The 26,822-nt window shown below is 42.6% G+C and overlaps 1 protein-coding gene and 1 pseudogene across 6 annotated transcripts in view; one reads left to right on the top strand and one right to left on the bottom strand.

Moving 5' to 3' along the window:
• Positions 1–11,350: 11,350 nt before the first annotated feature.
• LOC148107351 (uncharacterized) lies at positions 11,351–12,215 on the bottom strand (annotated as a pseudogene).
• BTBD9 (BTB domain containing 9) overlaps positions 11,851–26,822 on the top strand; it is a 407,526-nt gene continuing 392,554 nt past the window's right edge. For 2 of the 6 annotated variants that reach the window (XM_045786318.2, XM_087858210.1), the window contains exon 1: positions 12,277–12,605. In XM_045786318.2, coding sequence (XP_045642274.1) covers positions 12,564–12,605 — 42 coding nt within the window. In that variant the 5' untranslated portion in view covers positions 12,277–12,563. The other 4 variants (XM_045786315.2, XM_045786316.2, XM_045786314.2 and 1 more) reach the window with 4 other exon arrangements.

Here is a 26,822-nt window from a genome sequence, read left to right as displayed (position 1 = left end):
AACAGTATACTTAGTTTAGAAGTAGTTGTGCATAAACAATCTTTCAGATCACAACAAACCTAGAAGGAATGTTAAATGATTGGCTTCGACTTAGCACAACTCTCAGTTTTTTAATCACCATGGGAAATGTCATTGGGACAGTTATGTCCATTTTTTTTTATTAATAATGATTTTTTATTATATTATGTTAGTCACCATACAGTACATCCCCGGTTTTCGATGTAAGGCTCGATGATTCATTAGTTGTGTATAACACCCAGTGCACCATGCAATATGTGCCCTCCTTACTACCCATCACCGGTCTATCCCATTCCCCCACCCCCCTCCCCTCTGCATCCCTCAGTTTGTTTCTCATAGTCCATAGTCTTTCATGTTTCATTCCCCCTTCTGATTACCCCCCTTTCTTTATCCCTTTCTTCCCCTACTGATCATCCTAGTTCTTATGTTCCATAGATGAGAGAAATCATGATAGTTGTCTTTCTGTTTGACTTATTTCACTAAGCATTATCTCCTCCAGTGCCGTCCATGTTGTAGCAAATGTTGAGAACTCATTCTTTCTGATTGCTGAGTAATATTCCATTGTATATATGGACCACAACTTCTTAATCCAGTCATCTGTTGCAGGGCATCTCGGCTCCTTCCATGATTTAGCTATTGTGGACATTGCTGCTATGAACACTGGGGTGCATATGGCCCTTCTCTTCACTACGTCTGTATCTTTGGGGTAAACACCCAGTAGTGCAATGGCTGGATCATAGGGTAGCTCAATTTTTCACTTTTTAAGGGACCTCCACACTGTTTTCCAGAGTGGCTGTACCAACTTGCATTCCCACCAACAATGTAGGAGGGATCCCCTTTCTCCACATCCTCTCCAACAATTGTTGTTTCTTGCCTTGTCCATTTTTGCCATTCTAACTGGCGTAAGGTGGTATCTCAGTGTGGTTTTGATTTGAATTTCCTTGATGGCTAATGATTTTGAACATTTTTTCATGTGTCTGTTAGCCATTTGTATGTCTTCATTGGAAAAGTGTCTGTTCATATCTTCTGCCCATTTTTTGATTTGTTTATTTGTTTCTCGTGTATTGAGTTTAAGAAGTTCTTTGTAGATCTTGGATACCAGTCCTTTATCTGTAGTGTCATTTGCAAATATCTTCTCCCATTCCGTGGGCTGCCTCTTAGTTTTTCTGACTGTTTCCTTGGCTGTGCAGAAACTTTTAATCTTGATGAAGTCCCATAAATTCATTTTGTCTTTTGTTTCTCTTGCCTTTGGGGATGTGTCATGAAAAAGGTTGCTTTGGCCGATGTCGTAGAGGTTGCTGCCTATGTTCTCCTCTAGAATTTTGATGGATTCCTGTCTCACATCGAGGTCTTTCATCCATTTGGAGTTTATTTTTGTGTATGGTGTGAGATAGTGGTCAAGTTTCATTCTTCTGCATGTAGCTGTCCAATTTTCCCAGCACCATTTATTGAAGAGACTGTCTTTTTCCCACCGGATGTTTTTTCCTGCTTTATCAAATATTAGTTGCCCAAAGAGCTGAGGGCCCATTTCTGGGCTCTCTATTCTGTTCCATTGGTCTATGTGTCTGTTTTTGTGCCAGTACCATGCTGTCTTTGTGATCACAGCTTTGTAGTACAGCTCGAAATCCGGCATTGTGATGCCCCCAGCTTTGTTTTTCCTTTTCAACAGTTCCTTGGAGATTCGGGGTCTTTTCTGGTTCCATACAAATTTAAGGACTATTTGTTCCAGTTCTTTGAAAAACGTTCTCGGTATTTTGATCGGGATAGCATTGAAAGTGTAGATTGCTCTGGGTAGCATGGACATTTTAACTATGTTAATTCTTCCGATCCATGAGCATGGAATATCTTTCCATCTTTTTATGTCTTCCTCAATGTCTTTTAAGAGTGATTTATAGTTTCTAGAATAAAGGTCCTTTACGTCTCTGGTTAAGTTAATTCCAAGGTAACGTATGGTTTTTGGTGCTATTGTAAATGGGATGGATTCCCTGATTTCTCTTTCTTCGTTCTCGTTATTCGTGTACAGAAATGCAACTGATTTCTGAGCATTTATTTTGTATCCCGCCACGTTACTGAATTGCTCTATAACTTCTAATAGTTTGGGAGTGGCTTCTTTTGGGTTTTCCATATAGAGTATCATGTCGTCTGCGAAGAGAGACATTTTGACTTCTTCTTTGCCGATTTGAATACCTTTGATCCCTTTTTGTTGTCTGATTGCTGTTGCAAGGACTTCTAGTACTATGTTGAATAATAGTGGCGAGAGTGGGCATCCTTGTCGTGTTCCTGATCTTAAGGGAAAGGCTTCCAGCTTTTCCCCATTGAGAATAATATTTGCAGTAGGCTTTTCATAGATGGCTTTTATGAGATTGAGAAATGTACCTTCTATTCCTACTCTCTGAAGGGTTTTAATCAGGAAAGGATGCTGTATTTTATCAAATGCTTTTTCGGCATCGATTGAGAGGATCATATGGTTCTTGAGTCTTTTCTTGTTAATATGATGTATCACGCTGATTGATTTGCGAATATTGAACCACGCTTGCATCCCAGGTATGAATCCCACTTGATCGTGGTGGATAATCCTTTTAATGAACTGTTGGATTCTATTAGCAAGTATCTTGTTGAGGATTTTGGCGTCCATATTCATTAGGGAAATCGGTCTGTAATTCTCCTTTTTGAGGGGGTCTTTGCCTGGTTTGGGGATCAAGGTAATATTGGCCTCATAGAATGAGTTTGGTAGCTTTCCTTCTGTTTCTATTTTTTGAAATAGCTTTAGGAGAATAGGTATTATTTCTTCTTTGAATGTTTGGTAGAATTCCCCAGGAAAACCGTCCGGGACTGGAGTTTTGTTATTTGGAAGGTTGTTTATCACTGACTCAATTTCTTCATAATTAATTGGCCTGTTTAAGGAATCAATTTCTTCCGGTTTCAATCTTGGTAGTTTATAGGTTTCCAGGAACGATTCCATCTCTTCCAGATTGCTTAGTTTATTGGCATATAGCTGTTGATAAAAATTTCTAATAATCCTTCCAATTTCAATGGTGCTCGTCGTGACCTCTCCTTTTTCATTCATAATTTTAATAATCTGGGTCCTTTCTCTTTTCTTTTGGATAAGTGTTGCCAGTGGTCTGTCAATTTTATTGATTCTCTCCAAGAACCAGCTTCTAGTCCTGTTGATCTGCTCTACTGTACTTCTGGTTTCTGCTTGATTGATTTCAGCTTTAATTTTGGTCAACTGCTTCCTTGTGCGTGGATTAGGCCTGTCCCTCTGTTGCTGTTCCAGCTTCTTGAGGTGAGAATATAAAAACTGCATTTTCGATTTTTCTATTCTTTTGAGTGAGGCTTGGATGGCTATGTATTTCCCCCTTAGGACTGCCTTTGCAGTATCCCATAGGTTTTGGACTGTTGTATTTTCATCCTCATTGGTCTCCATAAACTGTTTAATTTGATTTTTGATTTCCTGGTTTATCGAGTCATTCCTGAGCAGGATGGTTCTTAGTCTCCAAGTGTTTGAGTTTCTTCCAAATTTTTCCTTGTGGTTGAGTTCCAATTTCAGAGCGTTGTGGTCTGAGAATATGCAGGGGATAATTTCAATCTTTTGGTATCGGCTGAGACCTGTTTTGTGTCCCAGAACATGGTCTATTCTTGAAAATGTTCCATGGGCATTAGAATAGAATGAGTATTCTTTGGTTCTGGGGTGTAGTGTTCTATATATATCTATGAGGTCCAACTCGTCGAGTATGGCATTCAAAGCCTTTGATTCTTTGCTTAGTTTTTGCCAGGGTGTTCTATTTCTGAGAGTGGAGTGTTGAGGTCCCCTACTATTAATGTATTTTTATTTATATGTCTCTTTATTCTGGTTAAGAGTTGGCTTGTGTATCTTGCTGCTCCCCTGTTGGGGGCATATATATTTATAATTGTCATATCCACTTGTTGAATACTTCCTTTAAGAATAATATAGTGCCCTTCTGCATCTCTAACTATAGTCTGTAGTTTAAAATCCAATTTATCTGATATGAGAATTGCTACCCCAGCTTTCTTTTGAGGTCCATTTGCGTGAAAGATGGTACTCCATCCCCTTACTCTCAGTCTGAATGCATCTTTGGGCTCGAAATGAGTCTCTTGTAGACAGCAAATGGATGGGTCATTTCTTTTTATCCAATATGCAACCCTATGGCGTTTAAAGCAAGAATTTAAACCATTAATGTTAAGGCTGAGTACTGAGAGATATGCTTTTAATTCTGCCATGTTGTCAGTAAAGTCTTTGTTTGTATTGGCTGTGACTTTCTGTTTTGTATCACTCTTGGGGCCTTTTTACTTTTATAGAACCCCCTGTAATACTCCTGTAGGGCTGGTTTCGTGGTTACGAAATTGGCTAGTGACTGGCAATTCTTAAATGTCTTTATTTCTCCATCAATTCTGAATGACAGCCTTGCTGGATAAAGGATCCTTGGCTGCATGTTTTTCTCTGAAAGAGCTTTAAAAATGCTCCCCCAACCCTTTCTCTCATTCCAGGTCTGTGTAGACAGGTCTGACGTAATTCTGATGCCTTTGCCTTGGTACGTGAGAAATTTCTTTGCCCTGGCCACTTTCAATACTGTATCCTTGGATCTCATATTTGCGAAATGCACTATGACGTGACGTGGTGTAGGTCTGTCATGGTTGAGCTTGGGAGGGGTCCTCTCTGCCTCTTGGACACGAATTTTTGTTTCCCTTGCTAGATTAGGGAAGTTTTCAGCTACAATTTGTTCAAATATCTCTTCTAGACCTCTGTTTTTCTCCACCCCCTCGGGGATGCCGATGATTCTAACATTGGATCGTTTCGTAGAGTCAGTAATCTCCCGTAGCCAACATTCGTGGGCGTGGATTTTTTTAAGACCATCTTCTATTTTTATTTTTTCCTCTATTAACCCATCCTCCAATTCACTAACCCTTTCCTCCGCTTCCGTGACCCTGGACGTCAGAGCCTCTAGTTTTGCCTGCATTTGGCTCATAGAATTTTTAATTTCTGTCAAATTCGCTCTCATTTCTGCCCTTAGGGATTCTATATTCTCAGTAATATTTTCCTGAATACTTTTTTCAAGTCTACTCATTATCTTGACCATTGTTACTCTGAATTCCATTTCTGATAATTTGGTTACATCCATATCCGTTACTTCTGTGGCAGAGACCACAGACTCACTGTCTTTTCTTTGCTGGGGGGGGCTTCTCCTTCTTGTCATTTTAATGAGGGGAGGTTGTGGGGTTGTCCAGAGCCCAAAATTATTGACTGGGTCCCAGGCCGTGCCCCTTGTTTTATAGGGATCTTAGAGATGTGGGCTTCTTCTTTAAAGATTTTATTTATTTACTTATCTGAGAGAGGGAGACAGTCAGCAAGAATGGAACAGAAGCAGGGGAGTGGGAGAGGAAGAAGCAGGCTCCCAGCGGAGGAGCCCGATGAGGGACTCCTTTCCGGAACGCTGGGATCATGCCCTAAGCCGAAGGCAGGCGCTCAATGACGGCGCCACCCAGGCACCCGGGTTGTGGGCTTCTTGATTTTTCAGCCTGCCTTCTGGGGGAGGGGCCTGCCGCGCCGATACTCAGGCAGCCCTGTTTGGTTAGAGTCTCCGTGTCCCCTGCGAGGGAGGATGGGGATGGGCACTCCCTGAGCCGGTATTTCCAGGCTTTTGTTCTCTGGCGGCTTTCCCTGGTGGCCGGCTATGCCTCTTCTGAGGGTCAGAGCAGCAGAGGCTGCATTGTCGCAGAACAGAGGGATTGCGGCCCGTTCTCCACTGATGTTCTGGCCACTTTAACTCTGTTACTGTTGGTGCTGCTCAACCCTGCAGCGTCCCGGGATGTGCGCACCAACTCGGAGTCCCTGCCCTCACTTCCAGGGCCGGCGCGTCTCTGTCCTTTGTGTTTCTAATGCCGCCAGCCACCGGCCCCTGCGTCTCTGTCCTTTGTGTTTCTAATGCCGCCAGCCACCGGCCGCCCCGCGCGCTCCCGGGTCTCCCGGTCTCAGTCTATGCCCGGTGAGCACACCTCGATTCCGGAGTTTCGTGAGAAGCCTGGTGGCGCGCGCACCCGGTTCAGGGTCTCAGTCTGCTGTTTCGCGGGTGCCGACCGCGAGTCCGCCCGCTCCCCCGTGCAGGTGGCCCGCCAGCCGCCAGCCGCCCCGCGCGCGCTCCGGGAGCTCCCGGTCTCAGTCTGGATCCCGTGAGCACACGGGATTCCGGTGTTCCGGGAGATGCCTGGTGGCGCGCGTTCACGGCTCACCGGTCTCAGTCCGCTCTCTCGCGGGTGCCCTCTGTGAGTCCTCCCGCTCCCCCGTGCAGGTGGCTGCCGCTTCCCGGCGCCCAAACGCGGCGGCTCCCTCCCCCTTCCGTTTATCTTCCGATATCCGTGCACGGTTTACAGCTCCCCTCTTCGTACCTCAATACTCAGCGCTGGAGATGTTCATTTGTAGAGATCCAGATGCATCATCCTGCGTCTCAGGCTGATTCCGTGGTTATTTAGGCTGGTCTGGTACCTATCCAGCTCGACTCAGGGGACCGGCTGAAAAAGGGGTCCCCTACTCCTCCGCCATCTTAACTCCCTCCCAGTTATGTCCATTTTTGAGGCACATTGTGCCTACCTGGAGAGTAGGTAAATACCTTGATTTCCATTATACAAAACTGATTGCTCCCTCATCTGTCTCATTTTATACATCCCTCATTTCACTTCATACAGATTTCTGCTATAGCATGTAGAATAGTGTGTTACAGTTTATAGTTCATTCAATTTGTACCTTGCTTTGCTTAAAAAAGAACTATGGCAATTAGTTACATGCTTATGTGTTTATCTCCCTTCCAAAACTGTGAGCTTCTCAGATAACTGTGTCAGATCCATAGTATCTGGACAGAAGCTGGCATATCATATACTGACTCTCAATGTTTGGTGAAATAATCTGAGTAGGATTTGAAGTGTGCTGTTATAAGCAAATGAGCCTAATATAAAGCTGGGATTACCTAGGAATTTATGTGAAAATCATAGACTCAGCCTGATCTCTCCTTGGGTAGATGAGAAAACCAAAGCCTGGAATAGTTAAATGATTTGCCCAAGGTTACCTAGCTAGTTAATTTCCAGAACCAAGACCTTCTCAAACTCCCATCAACCACCCCAGAGTCCAATGCACTATATTGACCTGCTTTCAGACACTGATAATTTGATGTTTATATCTACAATCTCACTAAAGCCATTATTATTTGGTCACCAATCACTTTTGTGTTGCTAAATCCAGTCAGTGCTTTTCAGCCCCTGATACGCCTGGCCTACCTGTGATCCTACTTGTGACTCCGCTGACCCCTTCTCCATCTCGCAATTCTTGGCTTTCCAGGCATTATGGCCTTGAGGCATTCTGCAAGTTCCTCAGACTTCTTTGTGGGCTTCTGTTCATTCATTCACCCCTCCCTTTTACAGTTAGTGCTTCCCAGGACTCTATCCTTGGTCTTCTTTACTGTTTCTTCTATATTTTCTCCCTGATTGATCTCATCCATACCTAGGACTTAAATTACCAATTAAAAGTTAATGTCCAGAGCAATCTACACTTTCAATGCTATCCCCATCAAAATACTGATGACATTTTTCAAAGAACTGGAACAAATAGTCCTTAAATTTGTATGGAACCAGAAAAGGCCCTGAATCGCCAAGGAACTGTTGAAAAGGAAAAACAAAGCTGGGGGCATCACAATGCCGGATTTTGAGCTGTACTACAAAGCTGTGATCACAAAGATAGCGTGGTACTGGCACAAAAACAGACACATAGACCAATGGAACAGAATAGAGAACCCAGAAATGGACCCTCAGCTCTTTGGGCAGCTAATCTTTGACAAAGCAGGAAAAAACATCCAGTGGAAAAAAGACAGTCTCTTCAATAAATGGTGCTGGGAAAATTGGACAGCTACATGCAGAAGAATGAAACTTGACCACTCTCTCACACCATACACAAAGATAAACTCCAAATGGATGAAAGACCTCGATGTGAGACAGGAATCCATCAGAATCCTAGAGGAGAACATAGGCAACAACCTCTACGACATCGGCCAAAGCAAACTTTTTAATGACACATCTCCAAAGGCAAGAGAAACAAAAGATAAAATGAACATGTGAGACTACATCAAGATAAAAAGCTTCTGCACAAAGAAACAATCAAAAAAACTAAGAGGCAGCCCATGGAATGGGAGAATATATTTGCAAATGATGCTACAGATAAAAGACTGGTATCCAAGATCTACAAAGAACTTCTCAAACTCAATATGCGAGAAACAAATAAATCATAAAATGGGCAGATGATATGAACAGACACTTTTCCATGATGACATACAAATGGCCAACAGACACATGAAAAAATGTTCAAAATCATTAGCCATCAGGGAAATTCAAATCAAAACTACACTAAGATACCACCTTACGCCAGTTAGAATGGCAAAAATTAACAAGGCAGGAAACAGCAATTGCTGGAGAGGATGTGGAGAAAGGGGATCCCTCCTACATTGTTGGTGGGAATGCAGGTTGGTACAGCCACTCTGGAAAACAGTGTGGAGGTCCCTTAAAAAGTTAAACATTGAGCTACCCTATGACCCAGCCATTGCACTACTGGGTATTTACCCCAAAGATACAGACATAGTGAAGAGAAGGGCCATATGCACCCCAACGTTCATAGCAGCATTGTCCACAATAGCTAAATCATGGAAGTAACCGAGATGCCCTGCAACAGATGACTGGATTAAGAAGCTGTGGTCCATATATACAATGGAATATTACTCAGCTATCAGAAAGAACGAATTCTCAACATTTGCTGCAACATGGACAGCACTGGAGGAGATAATGCTAAGTGAAATAATCAAGCAGAGAAAGACAATTATATGATTTCTCTAGCATCTATGGAACATAAGAACTAGGAAGATCGGTAGGGGAAGAAAGGGATAAAGAAAGGGGGGGTAATCAGAAGGGGGAATGAAGCATGAGAGACTACGGACTCTGGGAAACAAACTGAGGGCTTCAGAGGGGAGGGGGGTGGGGGAATGGGATAGACTGGTGATGGGTAGTAAGGAGGGCACGTATTGCATGGTGCACTGGGTGTTATACGCAACTAATGAATCATTGAACTTTGCATCAGAAACCAGGGATGTACTGTATGGTGACTAACATAATATAATAAAAAAACATTAAAAAAAAAGTTAATGTCATCTAGGGGCGCCTGGGTGGCGCAGTCGTTAAGCGTCTGCCTTTGGCTCACGGCGTGATCCCGGCGTTCTGGGATCGAGCCCCACATCAGGCTCCTCCACTAGGAGCCTGCTTCTCCCTCTCCCACTCCCCCTGCTTGTGTTCCCTCTTTCACTGCCTCTCTCTCTGTCAAATAAATAAATAAAATCTTAAAAAAAAGTTAATGTCCTCTAAATCTATTTTATTTTGACTCAACCTCTCTCCTCATTCATAGATCCGTGTAATTCAACTGCTTATTGGATATTTCCCTCTGGATGTGGAGGTTCCCTCCATCAAGTCGAAGTTGCAATGCACAGTCTTTGAGGGAGCCTGAGAACCTGCACCCCTCTCTTTCAGATAAAGGAGAATGCAGCAGAAGACCAATGATCATCTTTACTACTGACTGTATTAGTTTCCTATTGCTGTTGTAACAAACACCACAAACTTAGCGAACAACACAAATTTATTACCTGACAGTTCTGGAAATTAGAAATCCTAAAATCAAGGTATTGGCAGAACTGGGTTCTCTCTGGGGACTTTAAGGAAGAATCCATTTCCTTGCCTTTTCCAGCTTCCAGAAGCTGTCTGCATTCCTTGGCTCCATGGCCAATTCCAGTAGTGCAGATTCTTCAAATCATTCTTTCTCTCTGACCTTTGTCTCCATCATCATATCTCCTTCCCTGATTCTAACCTTCCTACCTCCAAGCCCAGCCAGATAATCTAAAATAATCTCTTCATCTCAAGATCCTTAACTTAATCCCATCTGCAAAATCCCTTTTGCCCTGTAAGAGAGGGAACACATTCACAAGATTCTGTAGATTAGGACAAGAACATCTTTGGGGGACCATTATTCTGTATAATACAACTAATGAAGTTGGTACTGGATTACCTGTGGTAGAGAGCTTCCTAATACCAAATTATGAAATTAAATAGGTTTACTAACTTTGTAGTCCTGGACCAGGCACCCTCAACCCCACCCCAGGTCCTGCTCCTAGAGGAGCAGAGAACACCACCAAGGCAATTCCTTGAAGGCAATTTTCTTTTAAGGGAAAAGAATGGGATGGGCTATATATGTCCAGTTTCTCCTTTTAAATTCACCAGTCAGGAAGTCACTGCTCCAGGGAGGAGTGAGCTGTGGCAGGTGCAGGGAGAGGCCAGGAGTATTATATTAATGGGTATCACTCCAAATGGAAAGAAGTATGGGTGGAGATCAAACGTTTCCCCAATAAGCAGATTTATATTTGAACTCATCACTGTCTCATCCCACAAATCTGATCATCCTCCAAGACTGTCACCACCACTATCTAGTAACTTAGTACGGAAACTGGTGAATAACCCAGACTCATCTTTCTTCCCATGTTGCTAAATGGTTCCACCATCTCTTTCAGCACCCATACTAGAAAATTGTCCTACTCACTTATCCCTCACTCAGTGCTGTCAATTCTACCACCTTAACAGTACTCACATCTATTCTTTCTCCTCCATTCCCACCGCCAATACCTTTGTGAAGGCTCTTATCTCTTCTTAGCTAGAGTACAGCAATGGCCTCAATACTGGTCTCCCGGTCTCCTGGTCTTACTCTTCGTGTCCATTTTCACTTCCATACCTTTGCTCATGAAACATCCTTTGCCTGTAATTATGTCCTTTCTAGTCTCCAAACCCCCAGACCCTTGTACCCCAGTTTGTCCAAGCCTCAAGCACAACTGATCATCCAACATCAGCCAGGATCAGACTTGAACCTAGGTTTCTCTGACTCCAAAGTCCCTGCTCTCATCTGCTCTTGCTTGGGTACCTTCTCCTATAATAAAAATTTTTTTTAAAAGATTTTATTTATTTATTTGACAGAGAGAGACAGCCAGCGAGAGAGGGAACACAAGCAGGGGGAGTGGGAGAGGAAGAAGCAGGCTCATAGCAGAGGAGCCTGATGTGGGGCTCGATCCCAGGACTCCAGGATCACGCCCTGAGCCGAAGGCAAACGCTTAACCGCTGTGCCACCCAGGCGCCCCTATAATAAAAATATTTTAAAGTCTAATGGGCTTTATACTCTACAAAGCACGTTTGCATATATTATTTCCTCTTGCCTCACAATTCTCCAATGTAGGGAGGATGGGCACTGTTAGCCCCATTTATAAAATGAGTTAACAGGGGATTTCAAGCCTCGGTCCATCACACCCTGTCGCTGGGTTAACGAGTGGCACTCATCAGTTTTCCACGTTAACCGCGCCCTCAGCCCCTTCTGGTTCCACTTCTTATGGAACCTTCCCGCACTTCGCAGAAGTACCGATGGGATCCGCGCCAGTGTGGACAGGGCCACTGCTCTTTCCACCACAGGCGCCCTGGAACCTCGCGACAGGGACCTTCCCATCTGCAGTGACGCAATCGGTGACGCCATACAGTGACGTATGGTGACGTGACTTAACCGGAGCCAGGTGCTGGCAGGGCAGCCACACCCTGGGGCCCCTAGTTCAGGAGGGCGACGGGTCGGGCGGGTGGGGAAAGGCCGCAAAACCGGCCAGGAGTGACCTCCGGCCCTAAGCCCTCAGATCCCGCCTCCCCGACGCCAATCAGTTGCTAAGTGACGCCAGCGCGCAGAGGCGCGTGCGCGGCCACGGCGGTGTACGTGAGGGCGGACGCGCGCCGCGGCGGCGGCGGCGGCGGCGGCGGCGAGGACGGCGGCGACGGCAGCGGCCGAGGGGGCGGTGGCTACGAGGGGCGTGCGGAGCAGGCGGAAGAGGCGTCCGTAAGGGCGGCTAGGTCGCAGAGGAACATCGTTGGGGTGAGTAGCCGGGGCCTCGCGGGGGAGGTGGGGCCTGGCCGCACCTGCTGCGCGGGCCCGGGGCGCGGGAACGCGCGCCCCCACCGTACCCGCGCGCGCCGCTCCACGCCCCTCTGCCGCTTTTTCCGGGGGCGGGGAAGGAGTGGTGACGGGGGCTGGCGAGGGTCAGTTCCTGGGCGCGGGCGCTCCGGGAAGCGGCGACGAGTGGCCGGTGGAGACTGTGTGGTCCCGGAAGGTGTAGTGGGAAGTAGGTGTCTGGGGGCGTCAGGGTGGCTTTGCCAGGCCCAAACAGAGGAGTCGGAATCTGAAGAAGCCCGGGTTCCCAGAGCAGTCTCGCAGCTTGCCTGAGACAAGGCTGACCGAGACCGACAGCAGGCGGAACTGGGGACGCGGAGTTGGGGTTCGGAAAGTTTGGCACTGCCGGGGCCTTCCTCGCCCCTGCCCTGGCTGGGCTCCAAGGAGGAGCCGGTTGTTATGGAGAGAGTTGTGAATCAGTGCCGGCGTGCGGCGTCAGACACACCCACGACCCGGGGAAGGCGATCTGTCAGTACTGATGGGGCTGCCAACCTGTTGCCTCGAGTTTCCAACTTCACATGTATGTGCACGTGCCAAATGCACGCATGCAACTTTGCCCTAGGCATTCTGTCACATTGTTGCTAAGGATTTTGAGGCGGGGCGGGGGGCGGATATCCATCCTAAGTTCTCACTTCCTCATAGACTCAAATCAGCTGTTTTATTTTCAGAACCCTGTTGTGTTTCTGTCATAATGAGGGCCAAGGAAGGAGGGAGGCACTTTTTTGTTTTCCTTAAAAGTAGTACAAACTTACTAGTTACTACGCAGAAAATAGATTCGTGCGGGGTAGGTGGTGGTTGGACAAGCCTGAGTGTAAGGTGCAGCAAATCATCAGCTCGGTGCTCAGTACGCTGGAGCCTCTCATGAGTCAATGTGTGGCGGTTGTAGCTACCATTCTTGGGAGGAATGAGTATTGGAGGTGGGGAGGAAGTCAGTATTTCCTGACTTTTGAATAAGGCAATGCCTAGAACTGGTACAGAGACTGTCCTGAAATGTAATCGTGATTTGTGCAAGAAAATTGAAGAAAATAACTTGTGAGTTTTCATTCAGCTCTAACATTTTGTGGTTCAGTTTCATAACTGAGGATCCGTAAAGTATGCTGCCTGAGGTGCTTATATCTTGGAACCAATAATAACCTTGCTCTGTAGCACTTAGAATACTGGAAATTCAATGTCTCTTGCTCTCTGGACTGTACCGGCTTTTAGGGCAGGTATCACGTCATTTTTATTCGTGGCCATCTCTTAAGCATCTACAAAAGTGTTTGCAGCAGATTAGGCACACAAGAGGTATTTGTTATACATCGCACTGTGTCTGAGTGTTTATTAATGCACAGCAAACGTTTAACTTAGTCCAAGTATTTCATACATGTGCCCCCCTGCCCTATATCATGTTACATGTGGGAGGAGAGTTGAAGATACAAATGACATAGAAGACCTGGCTTTTTTTTAAGAGCAAACAGTTTGGCTGGGAAAACAAAGCATATGTATGTCCAATCATCATGAAACCAAATGAGGCAGTATGTGAACGAGTGCTATGGGAGGTGCCGTACTTGAAGTCTGTAGACATTCAGAAAAGCGAAGACCTGTGGTGGGCTGAGTTAGTGAACTCTTTGGAAGAGGTACGATTTGATCCGGTCTTTGAAAGAGCTATAAAATTTGAATTAGAGAAGAGATAAGAAATCACATGTTGAGGAAATCGTGTGAGTGTGCTCGATGGGGGATATATTGAGGAGACCTTCATGTCATGTCGGGTGAATGGGGTAGGAGATCTCTGGTAGGGAGATACTGGGGAGATAAGGTTTAGCAGGTTGGGAAGGGAAAGTGTTAAGACTGAGGTAGGCTTATCAGCATCCCACTGATAACGGGATAGGACCTGCTTGTTGGGTGGGATGGGAGCTATGTTAAAATAGAGTCTTAGACAAGAATACTTGTTATCCTTACTTAAAATTAAGGGATGTTATGGTTGAACCAGGATCAGGTTGTTATACTTCTGATTTCAGTTACTAATTTGAATAAATGCCTCACTAATGTGAGTGTGTCTTATATATTCAGTCAGCAGTGCATGTCCCCATTTCTAAAATCTGCCTGATGTGCTTGGGCCTTTCCATTGGAAATCTGAAATGATGTACCCAAAGCAATTATCCAGCCGCTCTCGGTGACACAGTTTTGCTTGGGATTATCTCTTACAGTGGTCTGTGGGGGTTGTAGTTACGGCTGATCCTGTAAAATATACAAATAAGGTTTGCTGAGTCTATTTGAAGAAGGATACTAAAAAATATTGACAAAAAGATTTGAGAAAATTAAAAATGTTGCTGCCGAATATTGAACCTTTGGTCTTTATAATATCTTTTGTTGTTATTTGGAAATGCTTTTGAGTGGTGCGTAAACCTGCAGTTGAATTGCTAACCTACCTCGTGTAAAGTTGCAACACCAAGTGTTGCATTATTTAACAGCTCAGCAAATATTTATTGGGTGCAGGCTATGGCTAGATACTGTGGTGGGTGCTGGGAACACAAACAAGACACGGTATACCCCCCGAGATACTAAGTGTTCATCAGACTAGATGAACCCCTAAATGTGGTGTGTTACAAGAGTTAATCACTTTGGAATAAGTAAAATGCTGAGGGCGTTGATGACTTTGGCTGGGGAAAGATTGATAGAATCAGGGAAAGCTTTAAAGAGAAGACAGAACTTAGCCCTGCAGATTAAGTAGAATTTTGCACATGTACAAGGGAAACATGTGTTCCAAGCTGAGGGGAGAGCATAAATAAAGCTGCCAGAGATTAAAATTAATAGGGTTTTTGGAAAACCTTGAGCTGTTTCTTGATGAGACAGGAAACGTATATTTGGAGCCAAATTACGAGGGGTTCTTCCATTCTAAGAAGACTAGACTTTCCTCCCTTCAGTGCCACCCCCATGTTGGTGATGGAGAGCCTTGGAAGGTGGACTAATCAGATCAGAAAGTTAGCTGGCAGTTCCTGTGCAGAATTGCATTAGCGTGGAGAGGCAGGGAGATCAGTTAGGATGTAGATGAGAGATGCTGGGAGCCTGAAGAGGGAGGGTGGGAATGGGTGGACTGTAGAGGTGTTTTAGATGTTAAAATCTCTAAGTGTTATGACCAGCTAGAGGTGACAGAGTGAGAAGTCAAAGATGTGTCTGGCTTGAGTAACTGGTGATTATGATGACATTAAATTAGAAACCACAGGAGGAAGAACAGATATGCAATGGAGAGAAGAAATGATGGCATGTTAATTATCAGGTCCCTGTGTAGAGTATAGAGAACGAGTAGGTGATTGGAAATTCTACTCCAGAGTTGATGAGACAGTTTAGGAATAATTTGGACAATCTCCAAGGCTATGGAAATAGTACTATTCTAGGAGTAAGTATGATAGCTAACACTGTGGACTTTGGCGTCCGGAAAACCTGAGGTCAGTGCTATTTCACTTATTGGTTGGGTTGGGCGACCTTGGGCAAATTATTTAACATCTCTAAGCCTAAATTTCTTCCAAAAAGTGGGGTTAATAATACCTTAAAGAATTACTGGGGAGATTAAAGAAGATAGTATGTGCATAATGATTAGCACAGTGCCTAGCTTATAAATGCTTTTTTTTTTTAAATATTTTATTTTATTATTTGACAGAGATAGAGACAGCCAGCGAGAGAGGGAACACAAGCAGGGGGAGTGGGAGAGGAAGAAGCAGGCTCACAGCGGAGGAGCCTGATGTGGGGCTCGATCCCATAATGCGGGGATCACGCCCTGAGCCAAAGGCAGGCGCTTAACCGCTGTGCCACCCAGGCGCCCCTATAAATACTTAATAAATGATAGCTGTTGGTATTAGTAGTGGTAGTTATAATTAGTGTTGTAGAGGTAGTAGAAGAAGATAAAACTACCCAAAAATTGGAAAATGAAAACTAGAAAGGACAAGGAATGGAACTTTTGGACATCAACACTTAGATCGAACTTCTCAGACTTGAGCGTGCATCAGAAATACCTGAGGCCTTGATGAAACACAGATTGGTGGACCCCATGCCCATAGTTTCTGATTGAGTAGGTCTGAGTGGGGTTGAGAATTTGCATTTGAACAAGCTCTCAGATGATGCTGATGCTGGTGTTCTCAAGACCACACTTTGAGAACTGTTGACTTAAAGGCCTGATGAAAGAAGAGAAACCAGCATTGAAACTAACAAAGAGTAGAGGTGAATGGAGAACCAGGAGAGAGTTCAGAGAAGGTTAGGGAGGTAGCAGCCTGAAAACTCTGTAGATTCACCAGTGTTCTTTCCAGTTTCATAGACCTCATCACATTCTTATTTCTGTCTTCTCCAGAATTTGGCATAGCATTGCTCGAATGAACCTTGGAAGCCCCTTAATACTGTCCTTGTGCGTGATTGCACATACTTCGCATGCAGATTTCATTCATCCTTTTATATCTCCGCTGAGTCATAGAGAAGATACTGTTTCTACTTTTACACACACACACACACACACACACACACACACACACACTAACTACAGAAAATTTTAATTCAAATAGCTGATGCATTAGCTAGGTGGTATGACTTCGTGTTAGATGTCCTAACCCCCTGCTTTTATTTTAATGTCAGAGTCCAGTTTGCAAAATAATTGTCAATAACACGTGTCAAGATTACAGTCTGTGTCTTGTATTAGGCACTTTGCAGGTTTATAAGATAAGCAAATAATATACTCCCTGTACTTTGGAAGTTTACGGTAGGATGGTCAGAGGAAAGGAGCAGGAGGAGATACAATCACAGAAATGTGGCTCAAGAGGAACCTGAATATGAAGACTTATTCCTTGTTTACAATGTACTTTAGGTCTTATGTGCCTCCTATACTGAGGACTTTTGGAATATAGAGCAAATGTTAGTTCTGATCTCTGACAGGAATCTGTAAGAGAGTTCCGCTGTATAAAAAAATCAAACACTAGTTGTGCAAAGATACAAGCACATTGTAAAGAGATTTCAGGAGGTAAGTTGTAGTTTCTTGACTGGCTAGTTAGCCATGCTTTCTGGTTTCTTGTTCTCTCTCATTTATTCTGTCAACGTTTGTTAAGTATTTACCATGTGCTTGAAACTGTGTAAAGTGCTGGCCACAGAGAACTAATTGCTCTGAGCATCTAACCTTGGCTTTAATTAGGGGGTATGATATGTGTGAATGAGTGTGCACACATGTTGTCAGGGGAAGATCTGATACCTGCATTTTATAATCTTAAGAATGTATTGATATGAGCAGACATCAGGGACTTGAAGTTAAATTCATTCAGCCTTATGTATGCAAGGAGCCATGCAAAAAATAGAAAAATAAAAAATTTTGAAGATTTATTTATTTTATTTGAGAGAGAGAAAGAGAGCACAAGCAGACAGGCCAGAGGGAGGGAGAGAGAGAAAGAGAATCTCAAGCAGACTCTGTGCTAAGCACGGAGCCCGACATGGGGCTCTGTCTCAGGACCCTGAGATCATGACCAGAGCCAAAACCAAGAGTGGGATGCTTAACTGACTATGCCACCCAGGCACCCCAGTAAACACAAAGTTTTAAGCAATCAAACAATATAGACTTTGGTAGAGGAGAAAAAAATGTATTTATAACACTACGTAGAATATGATAAGTGCTATGTAAATATTGGTCACAGACTAGGTTTTCCAATGCTTGTTGAGTGCCTGAGTGTTCAGTTGTGATTTCAATTCATATATTAGTATAATGTTTCAGAAAGTGTAATGTCGTAAATCCGTATTAATCTCTTAGACAACCTTTTGCATCTTTCTATGACACCAAAAAATATCTGGCAGTCTGTGTCCTTGTTGTCTTGGTTTGGGAAATATACTTATAGTACATGTAAGCAAAAAGTTTATTAACAACTAGCTGTTGGGGCGCCTGGGTGGCTCAGTCAGTTAAGTATCTGCCTTCCGCTCAGGTCATGATCCTGGAGTATCGGGCTCCCTGCTCAATGGGGAATCTGCTTCTCCCTCTGACCCTCCTTTCTCTTGCTCTCTCTCAAATAAATAAATAAAATATTAAAAAACAAAAAAAAAACCTAACTAGCTATTGTTTGTCAAGTCATTGCATTATGCTAGGCCCTTTCTATATGTCATTTAATCCTTATAACAACAGGTTTGTAAATTGGGTATTATCCCCATTTTACTAATAAATCAACTGAGATACAAAATGGGGAGAAAAGTTTGCCTGCCATTTGTGGCCAGTGAGTTGGGACTCCAGAGCCAGTCTCTTCATGTCATCTACTGGCATCAAGATGGGGATGTCCAGATGGAGAAATCCAATCTTTTTTCTGCTGATTTGGGAAAAGTTGTTGAAGGAAGTTAGAATTTTAATAACTGCCTAAACGATTGAAGACAATTTAATAATATTTTTGGGATAGAGGGGAAGAGGTAAACATTTAAAAGCCCGAGTGCTATGTCTCCTGTGGAGACATGGCTATTATTTGACCCCACATTTTTTAATTGACTGACACGAGATTTTACATAAACATCAGATTTTCCACTTTTCTATGTATAGGTGCAAAAGTCTTCTATAGGAGGAACTGTACTTTTCCAAGGTAATGACATTTAAAGTAAATTCAGAACTCCTTTTTTATCACTTAGTGAAAAATATCTTGCTCCTCACCCTAAGCAGTGTATACTTCTCTCCCTTCTCTCGACACCCCTTCTTCCTTCTACCCACCTAACGTGTTTTTTAAAATCTGTTTACAAGTTAAATAGTTGTCTGTATATTCTATTTGATGTATCCCTTTTGGGTCTTATTTTACATAGTCCTGAAATTACAACTGTAAGCATCTTTGTAAAGCAGAGTCCGTTCTGGCTAATTTCACAATTAATACTTTTATAAAATTGTAATTATACAAATGGATAAATATTAAACTCTGTATTATCTATTGCTATGTAACAAGTCCCCCCCCCCCCAAATTAGCAGCTTAAAACAACAACCTTTTTTTTTTTTTTTTAAGAGAGGGAGAGAGAAGGCGGGGAGGGGAGGGACAGAGAGAGCAAGAGAATCTTAAATAGGCTCCACACCCAGCTCAGAGCCTGACAGGGAGCTCTATTTCACAGCCCTGAGATCATGACCTGAAATCAAGAGTTGGAGGCCCAAAAAAAAAAAAAAAAAAAAAAAAAGAGTTGGAGGCCCAACCAACTGAGCCACCCAGGAGCCCCCAAACATTTCTCATCTAATGATTTCTGTGGGTTAGGAATTCATTTGCAGCTTAGTTGGATGGTTTTGCTCAGAGTCTCTGATGAATTCCCCTCCAGATGTTGACCAGGACTGCCACAGTCCTCCAACGGCTTGATTGGGACTGGAGGGTCTGCTTCTAAGACCAAGGGGCTGCCTCACGTGACTATTGGCATGACGCCTTAGGTCTTTTATTGGGCTGTTTGAGTATCCTCAGAACATGTCAGCTGGTTTCACCAGAGCAAGTGATGCAAGAGTGAGGAAGGAGGATACCACATGCCTTATATGGCCTGTTTTGAAAACATACACTGCCACTTCTTCTGTATTCCATTTGTTGCAAACAAGTCATTAAGACCAGCCCATTCGCAAGGGAAGGCAGTTAGGCTCCACTTTTTGGGGGGGATGGTGGGTCAAAGAATTTGTAGATGTATTTTAAAACACCATAAATCCTTTGTCATATGAAGCTATTTCCTCAGCTGAAACTGTCTCTATTTTTTAAAAAGATTTTATTTATTTGAGACAGAGACAGAGACAGCATGCAAGAGTGGGGGGAGGGGCAGAAGGAGAGGAAGAAGCAGACTCCCTGCTGAGCAGGTAGCCCCACAAGGGGCTCGATCCCAGGACCCTGATATGACCCGAGCTGAAGGCAGATGCTTAACTGAGCCACCCAAGTGCCCCTGATTGTCTCTGTTGTCACCATGTAGTAATGTAGTAATTTTTCTGACTTGTGTATTCACAGTATTTTCTGGAAATGTTCTGAAGACAAGGTAGTGGTTTTTAAAATCTAAAGCAAGTTTTCACAGATTACAAATTTATTGGTGATTTCTTGAAGTTTTGCATCTATGTCATTAGCTGCAGTTCCAATAGGGCCAGAACTTTCATTTTTATCCTATTTTATACATTTATTCTTGTATCATTTCATTTACACTATTTAATGGTTTCCATGATTAATCTTAATTAGAACCAAACATTTCAAGGCAAATTGATTTACTTTCCAAACTTTTAGAAGAAAAGCTCTTGCTGAACTCGTGTTTGAAGGCACGCATTTCAGCTTCCACAGAGCACAGTGACTTTGGGCTTCATGGCTTGGATGAGGCTGGTAACTTTGTTCAAGTCCTTCGGGTCCTTGAGAAATTCTTCTTGAGTAAGGTCCTTAAGTAGCTCCATTGGATTCTGAATCTCTTTCTTTTGAAAGAGTAGGTAGGATATAATTGGTTTAGTCAGAGAACCTTTTTGGAACATCACATTAGATTTGTATTTTGGCACTTTATTTCTTTAGATTTTTTTTTTATTTTTTAAAAGATTTTTATTTATTTTAGAGAGTGAGAGAGAGAGCATGAGTGGGGGAAGAGGCAGAGGGAGAGGGAGAGAGAAAACGTCAAGCAGAGTCTGTACTGAGTGTGGAGCCCGACATGGGGCCCAGTTTCACGACCCTGAGATCATGACCTGAGCCGAAACCGAGAGTAGGACGCTTAACCACCTGAGCCACGCAGGCACCCCAATTTCTTTAGATGTTAATCAGATCTAGACTTTACTGTCCCTACCCCCAACAGGTATCAATTACCTTACTTTTTTCTTCTTTTTATTTTGACCCAATTTTTGACAGAAAAGAATTCTCCTATAACCTTTACTGCATTCCCCCAGATGTTAACATTTTATAACATCTGTTTTATCCTTTCTCTCTCTCTCTCTCTGTCTCACACACACGCACACACACGCACACACACTGTTCAAGAGTAAGCTGCAGAGCATTATTTACAGTAGCTAAACTGTGGAGCTAGCTCAAGTGTCCATCAGTAGGTGAGTGGATAAAGAAGATGTGTATATATATACATACACACACACACACACACACACACACACACACACACACACAACGGAATATTACTCAGCCATAAAAAGAATGAAATCTTGCCACTTGTGCCAACATGGATAGATCTAGAAGCTAGAATGATGAAATAAGTCAATCACAGGAAGACAAATACCATGTGATTTCACTCACATATGAAATTTAAGAAACAAAACAACTGAACAAAGGAAAAAAAGAGACAAAAAACCAGACTCTTTACTATGGAGAACAAACTAGTGCTTCCAGAGGGGAGGTGGGTGGGGGGTTGGTGAAGCGTGTGAAGGGCATTAAGATCACTCTCTGTCTTGATGAGCACCGAATAACGTACGGAGCTGTTGAATCATTGTACACTTGGAACTAATATAACTGTATTAAGTACACTAGAATGAAAATTAATAATAATAAAAAGAGCAAGTGGCAGATACAATGCCCTTTGCCCCAGTCCTTTGGTGTGCATTTCCTTAAAAGAAAAAAGAATATTCTCATACTAACCACCTTCTAATCATCATGAAATTCATATTAATACAGTACTTTTATTGTCCTGATCGGCTTATGAGCGAACACCGGTCATAGCAACAACAAAAACCCAACACACAGAAACAAAACAAAAACCACTCACCACTACCTTCAGTTGTTGTTTTCCTTTGGTCTCCTTTAGCCTGGAACAGTTCCTCAATACTTTGTGACACTGACATTTTTGAGGAGTATAGGACGGTTTTTGTTTTATTTTGTTTTAAAATAGAGTGTCTCTTATTCAAGGTTTGTCTGGTGTGCCTTCATGATTTGATCCACATTAATCCGTTTTGGGGAGGGATGCTACAGATGTTGTGTTTTTCTCAGTGCGTCATTTCAGGAAGGCCAGTGATACCGACGTTACTGCTGATGTACCTTTGATCATTAGTTCATAAGGATTCTGCCTGGTTTCTCCACTGTAAAGTCATTATTTTTTCCTTTGTAACTAGTAAGTGCCTTCTGGAAAAATACTTTGAGACTGTAAATATCCTGTTACTCCTCAAATTTTCACCTGCTAGTTTTAGCATCCATTGTTGATTCTTTTCTGAATCAATTTTGCCAAATGAATATCTCCTAATTCCATTATTCCACCTGCATTTATTAATTGAGTTCCCCCCATTAGTTAACATCACTATGAATTCACAGATTCTTGTGTTATTTAATGGGTTATAATTTTTATTATCTATTTTTAAATTTCTGTAAGTATAGTTGACGTACAGTGTTATGTCAGTTTCAGGGGTACCGGATCGTGGTTCATCAGTTCCGTACATAACCCAGTGCTCCTCATGACCGTGTGCTCCTTATCTCTGTCACCTGTTTCACCCCTCCCCTCTGGTAACCCTCAGTTTGTTCTCAGTGGTTAAGGGTCTATTTCTTGGCCTCTCTCTCTCTCTCTCTCTTTCGTTTCCCTTTACTGTCATTATTTCTTTTACTCCTATTCTTTTACTCCCATATTCAACCAATGGGAACCTCTTCAAGCTGGCTTCTGTCTTTGTGATGTGTCCCCATTATTCTTTTCTTTTTTAAAAAGATTTTATTTATTTATTTTTGCGAGAGCGAGAGAGCAAGAAAGAGCATGACTGAGGGGGGGAGGAGCAGAAGGAGAGGGAGAGGAAGACTCTCCACTGAACAGGGAGCCTGATGTGGGGCTCGATCCCAGGATTCCAGGATCATGACCTGAGCCAAAGGCCGATGTTTAACCGACTGAGCCACCCAGGTACTCCATAGAAGGAGCTTTTAAAGACATTAGTAGATACCAAAAGTGGAGAAAGAAGTGAACAAGCTGTGAAAAATGGGAAAACTTGAGCTGAGCTGACCAAGGCACAAGGAACCTTCAAAAAAGGGAAGGAAAGCTCATTTATTTCCCCCTGGCTTTCCTTTTCTGTTCTGTAGGACACATAGTCTTTGGCACAGGATCCTAGAACTCACACGGATGCTTTCCTTGCCTGCATCCCAGCTTGCCTAGAAAATGTTTATATCTTTTAAAACTTTTGTTTCTGTTGTCCAACAGCACACATACAGACAAGTACGTGGAACACAAATCCTGAACTTAATAAATTATTTTAAAGTAACATCCAGTTTATTTCCACTTGGTTAAGAGATAAAACAACTGCCAGTCCCCAGACACCCATCAGGTGCCCCTTCCCAATCTCTGCCCCTCTCCTAAAAGTAAACACTGTCCTTTTGTCCTGACTTTTATAATATTACTTCCTTACTCTTTTTTTTATCCCCTAGGTATACCCATTAAACACTTACAGATTACTTAGCCCATTTTTGAACTTTATGTAGATGAAATCATATGTTTAATTTAATATTATTTTTGCGATTTATGCATCTTGTTGTATATAGCTGATTTTTTCATTTTCCCTGCTGCATAGTATCCCATTTCAGGACTGTACAATTATTCTTTCTGCTTTTGATAGACATTTGGGTTGTTTCTAGGGCCTTTTGTGTTTTAGTTAGGATATTCTTATACATGCTCACGAACACATCTTACCTTAGTTTATAATACAGTAGTATTACTGAGTCATATGGTGTGCAGGTCGTTAATATCAGTAGATAACAGCAGACTTTTCTAAAGTGGTTAAAGCATTTACATTTGTATTTATTTTTGAGCCTTTATATTATCAGTATGAGGATCACTTACATCAAGTTAATACTCATGCCGTAGTTTTCAGTACCTTGCTGAAGTCCTAGAGACGGAGAAGGCAGCTTAATGAAGAAATCCCCTTTGTAACAAACAGCTCAGCTAACATCAACTCATTATCTTTAAAAAAAAAATCAGTTTTAAGGAGGTAATATATGGACATGGTACAAAATTCAAAAATACAAAGGGGTATACAGCAGAAAGTAGGTCTTCCTTTCATCCTTACCCAACAGACATCCAGTTCTTCCTTCTGGAAGCAGCCAGTATTACCACTGATGTATTAATTTGTTCAACAAATTTTTATTGAGTGCTACGTAAACACCAGGAATTGTTCTAGTGTTTGGAGATAGAGGGGTGAACAAAACAGGCAAAGATCTGCTCTCAATCATGGAGGCTTCCGTTCTATAAGTGGTGATTAAAAGTAGTAAAGATTCCTGTATACCTTTTCAGAAATATTCTGTGTGTATATGGCACATTCTTACATTTATTCCTAAACACTAAATGTCACATACCACATTACTGTATCTTGCTTTTTCCTCATTGTATCTTGGAGGCTGTTCCATATCAGTATATGAAAAGGCTGCCTCGTTCTCTTTAGCAGCCCTTACAACGTTCCATTGTATGGTTGTTGTCAGGGAAAAAAATTGTGGAAGAGTGATATGGGCATAAAAAAATCACTGACTGTCCTATCTAGTGTACTCTTCTGGGCTCTCTGTGCCTTTCATTGTCTTTGAGCTATTTTATAACTGTAAATTGTAGAAAACTGACGGTAACGCAGATGATTCTTGTTCATAGAAATACAAGTGGATTTCGTCCAGTGGAATGCAATTGAATGTTGCCCTGGGGATATTGACTAGTTTGCATCTATTTGTAAAGCAATGTTAGCTTTCCAGATAGCACGCGCACCTGTGTGTTCGTGTGTTTATGCGTGCGTTGACTTCTCCTTTGAACTTTTTATAATATCTTACTGAATGCATGATTAATTCGTGATTTAAATAAAATCTTTGATATGTTTTAAATCTATATCATGACTTATATGTGTCATGATTTTACTTTTTTTTTGAATGCACTTTTTTTGGGAAATGATTTTACTTTTTAAAAAAATTATCTTTTAACAGATACATCATAATAACTCCCTTTTTGATGGACATTTCATTTCTTTATAAAGTGGTTCATACCAGTTTTAGGCGGTGTTAATGACTGGGAAAATCTGTGCTAGCATGAGACCGTACTCTGCGATGCTCTGACAAGGAGATTAATGGATGTGAGAGTCCTGGTGGCTCTTCCAACAAGCGTTAGGACCTAGGCCCTGCCGTCAAGCCGTTTGTAGTCTAGTAGAGGAGGAGTACGAATGATAGCAGATGAAGCGTAGCGCGGGTATTGGGTAATCTGCTAAGAGAGAGTTAAGATGAGGTTCCCCTGAGGGGAAAGAACTGCATGCTCTTGCTTTCCTCACAACATGCTTTTCCTCACAGGCCCCTGGTCTGTGCTTGCTGAGGCAGAACTGGACGTCTCCCTCTTTGCAACGCCGGCTGCCAGTGTATTTGTTTTATGCTGGCTATGGAACTAGTCAAATCTTGGGGACTCAGATGGAATCCCATGGCTCCAGTTACTAGCACAGTGGTCCGTCTGTTCCTGTAGATGATGGCATTAGCAAGAGAATATAGTGGAGTCGCATAGTTGGGGTGGGAGTGGGTTAGTGGTTATATTCTAAAGTCAGGACAAAATGTAAAAATCAAGTACTGTGAAAATTTTCTTTGGAAGACCCTTTAATGCCTACAAAATATCAGGGTTCTTTTAATACAGGAATGTCCTAAAATAAGCTAATTTGAATTATGAGAATTTAATTTTACAAGAAGTGGTTTGACACCCCTAATTTGACTGATCAGCACCTCACCATTACTAATCATTTCCTGGCTTGCCTCTAAAGCATCCCTATGAAACTGTCTTTGCAGTTATGTACCTGGTGTTTGATAAAGTTCTCTCAGATCCTTAGTTTCTTACTCTGTTAGTAATAATCTTGGGTGCAATTGCGTTGTTTTCATTGATCTCCTTGCTCTCTCTACTGTTGTTACCCCTCCATTAAAGGTTTAATTACCCAAACATTAACATATGTACACTTTGTTAACTACTAAGGAATTGTGTACCATTTATTTCACCGAATACTATTAAATTCTTTTGATGTGAAGAAATCACCCTCTCAGAGTTTTTTTTTTTTTTTTTAAAGATTTTATTTATTTATTTGACAGAGATAGAGACAGCCAGCCAGAGAGGGAACACAAGCAGGGGGGAGTGGGAGAGGAAGAAGCAGGCTCATAGCGGAAGAGCCTGATGTGGGGCTCGATCCCATAACGCCGGGATCACGCCCTGAGCTGAAGGCAGACGCTTACCCGCTGTGCCACCCAGGCGCCCCCCCTCTCAGAGTTTTTAAAGGAAGGGTTAATTTTCCTATGGCAGGATAACTCTGTCCTGCCACCTCTCTTCCTCTCTGTTGTCACTGTTTCTCTTGGGCCTTCAATTAATTTTTTGCTGCCTCTACTTATTTGTCAATGATTGAGAAACTTCCAGAATCACTCATATCTTGCTTCAGGTTTGAGTACAGCAAGGAACATTGAGTGGAGTCATCGAGTGATGGGTAGCTCCCACTATCTCTGACTCCTCTTTCTTTATAAGTGATTGAAATGAAATACGTTGAATTTGAGTATGATTTGATGCCTTTATGGTAAGAATTGACCTAATTCAGATGGAATTGGAGAGGAGATTCCCAGGCAGCTTCCTTCTCATCCATGCAGACATTGGTTGACCTCCTGCTAGGTTATATCAGGGGAGCCAGTCTTTTGCTTATGTGTTGCCATCCTTCACCTTTTGCCATTTCCCCATTTCCACCTTTTGCTGTGGATACAAAAGAGAATAATTTATGTTTCCCGCCCACAAAGAACTTATAATCTAGTGGGAGTGGTAGATTTAAAGGTAGATGTTTGTGATATAAAGTGGTAAGTGCTGTGAGAACAATGTATGCAGACTATCAGCTTAAAAT

Source organism: Ursus americanus, chromosome 32, assembly GCF_024610735.1.
Source record: "Ursus americanus isolate L20-20 chromosome 32, mUrsAme1.1.p, whole genome shotgun sequence".
Lineage (NCBI taxonomy): Eukaryota > Metazoa > Chordata > Mammalia > Carnivora > Ursidae > Ursus > Ursus americanus.
This window is presented reverse-complemented; position numbering and strand designations above follow the sequence as displayed.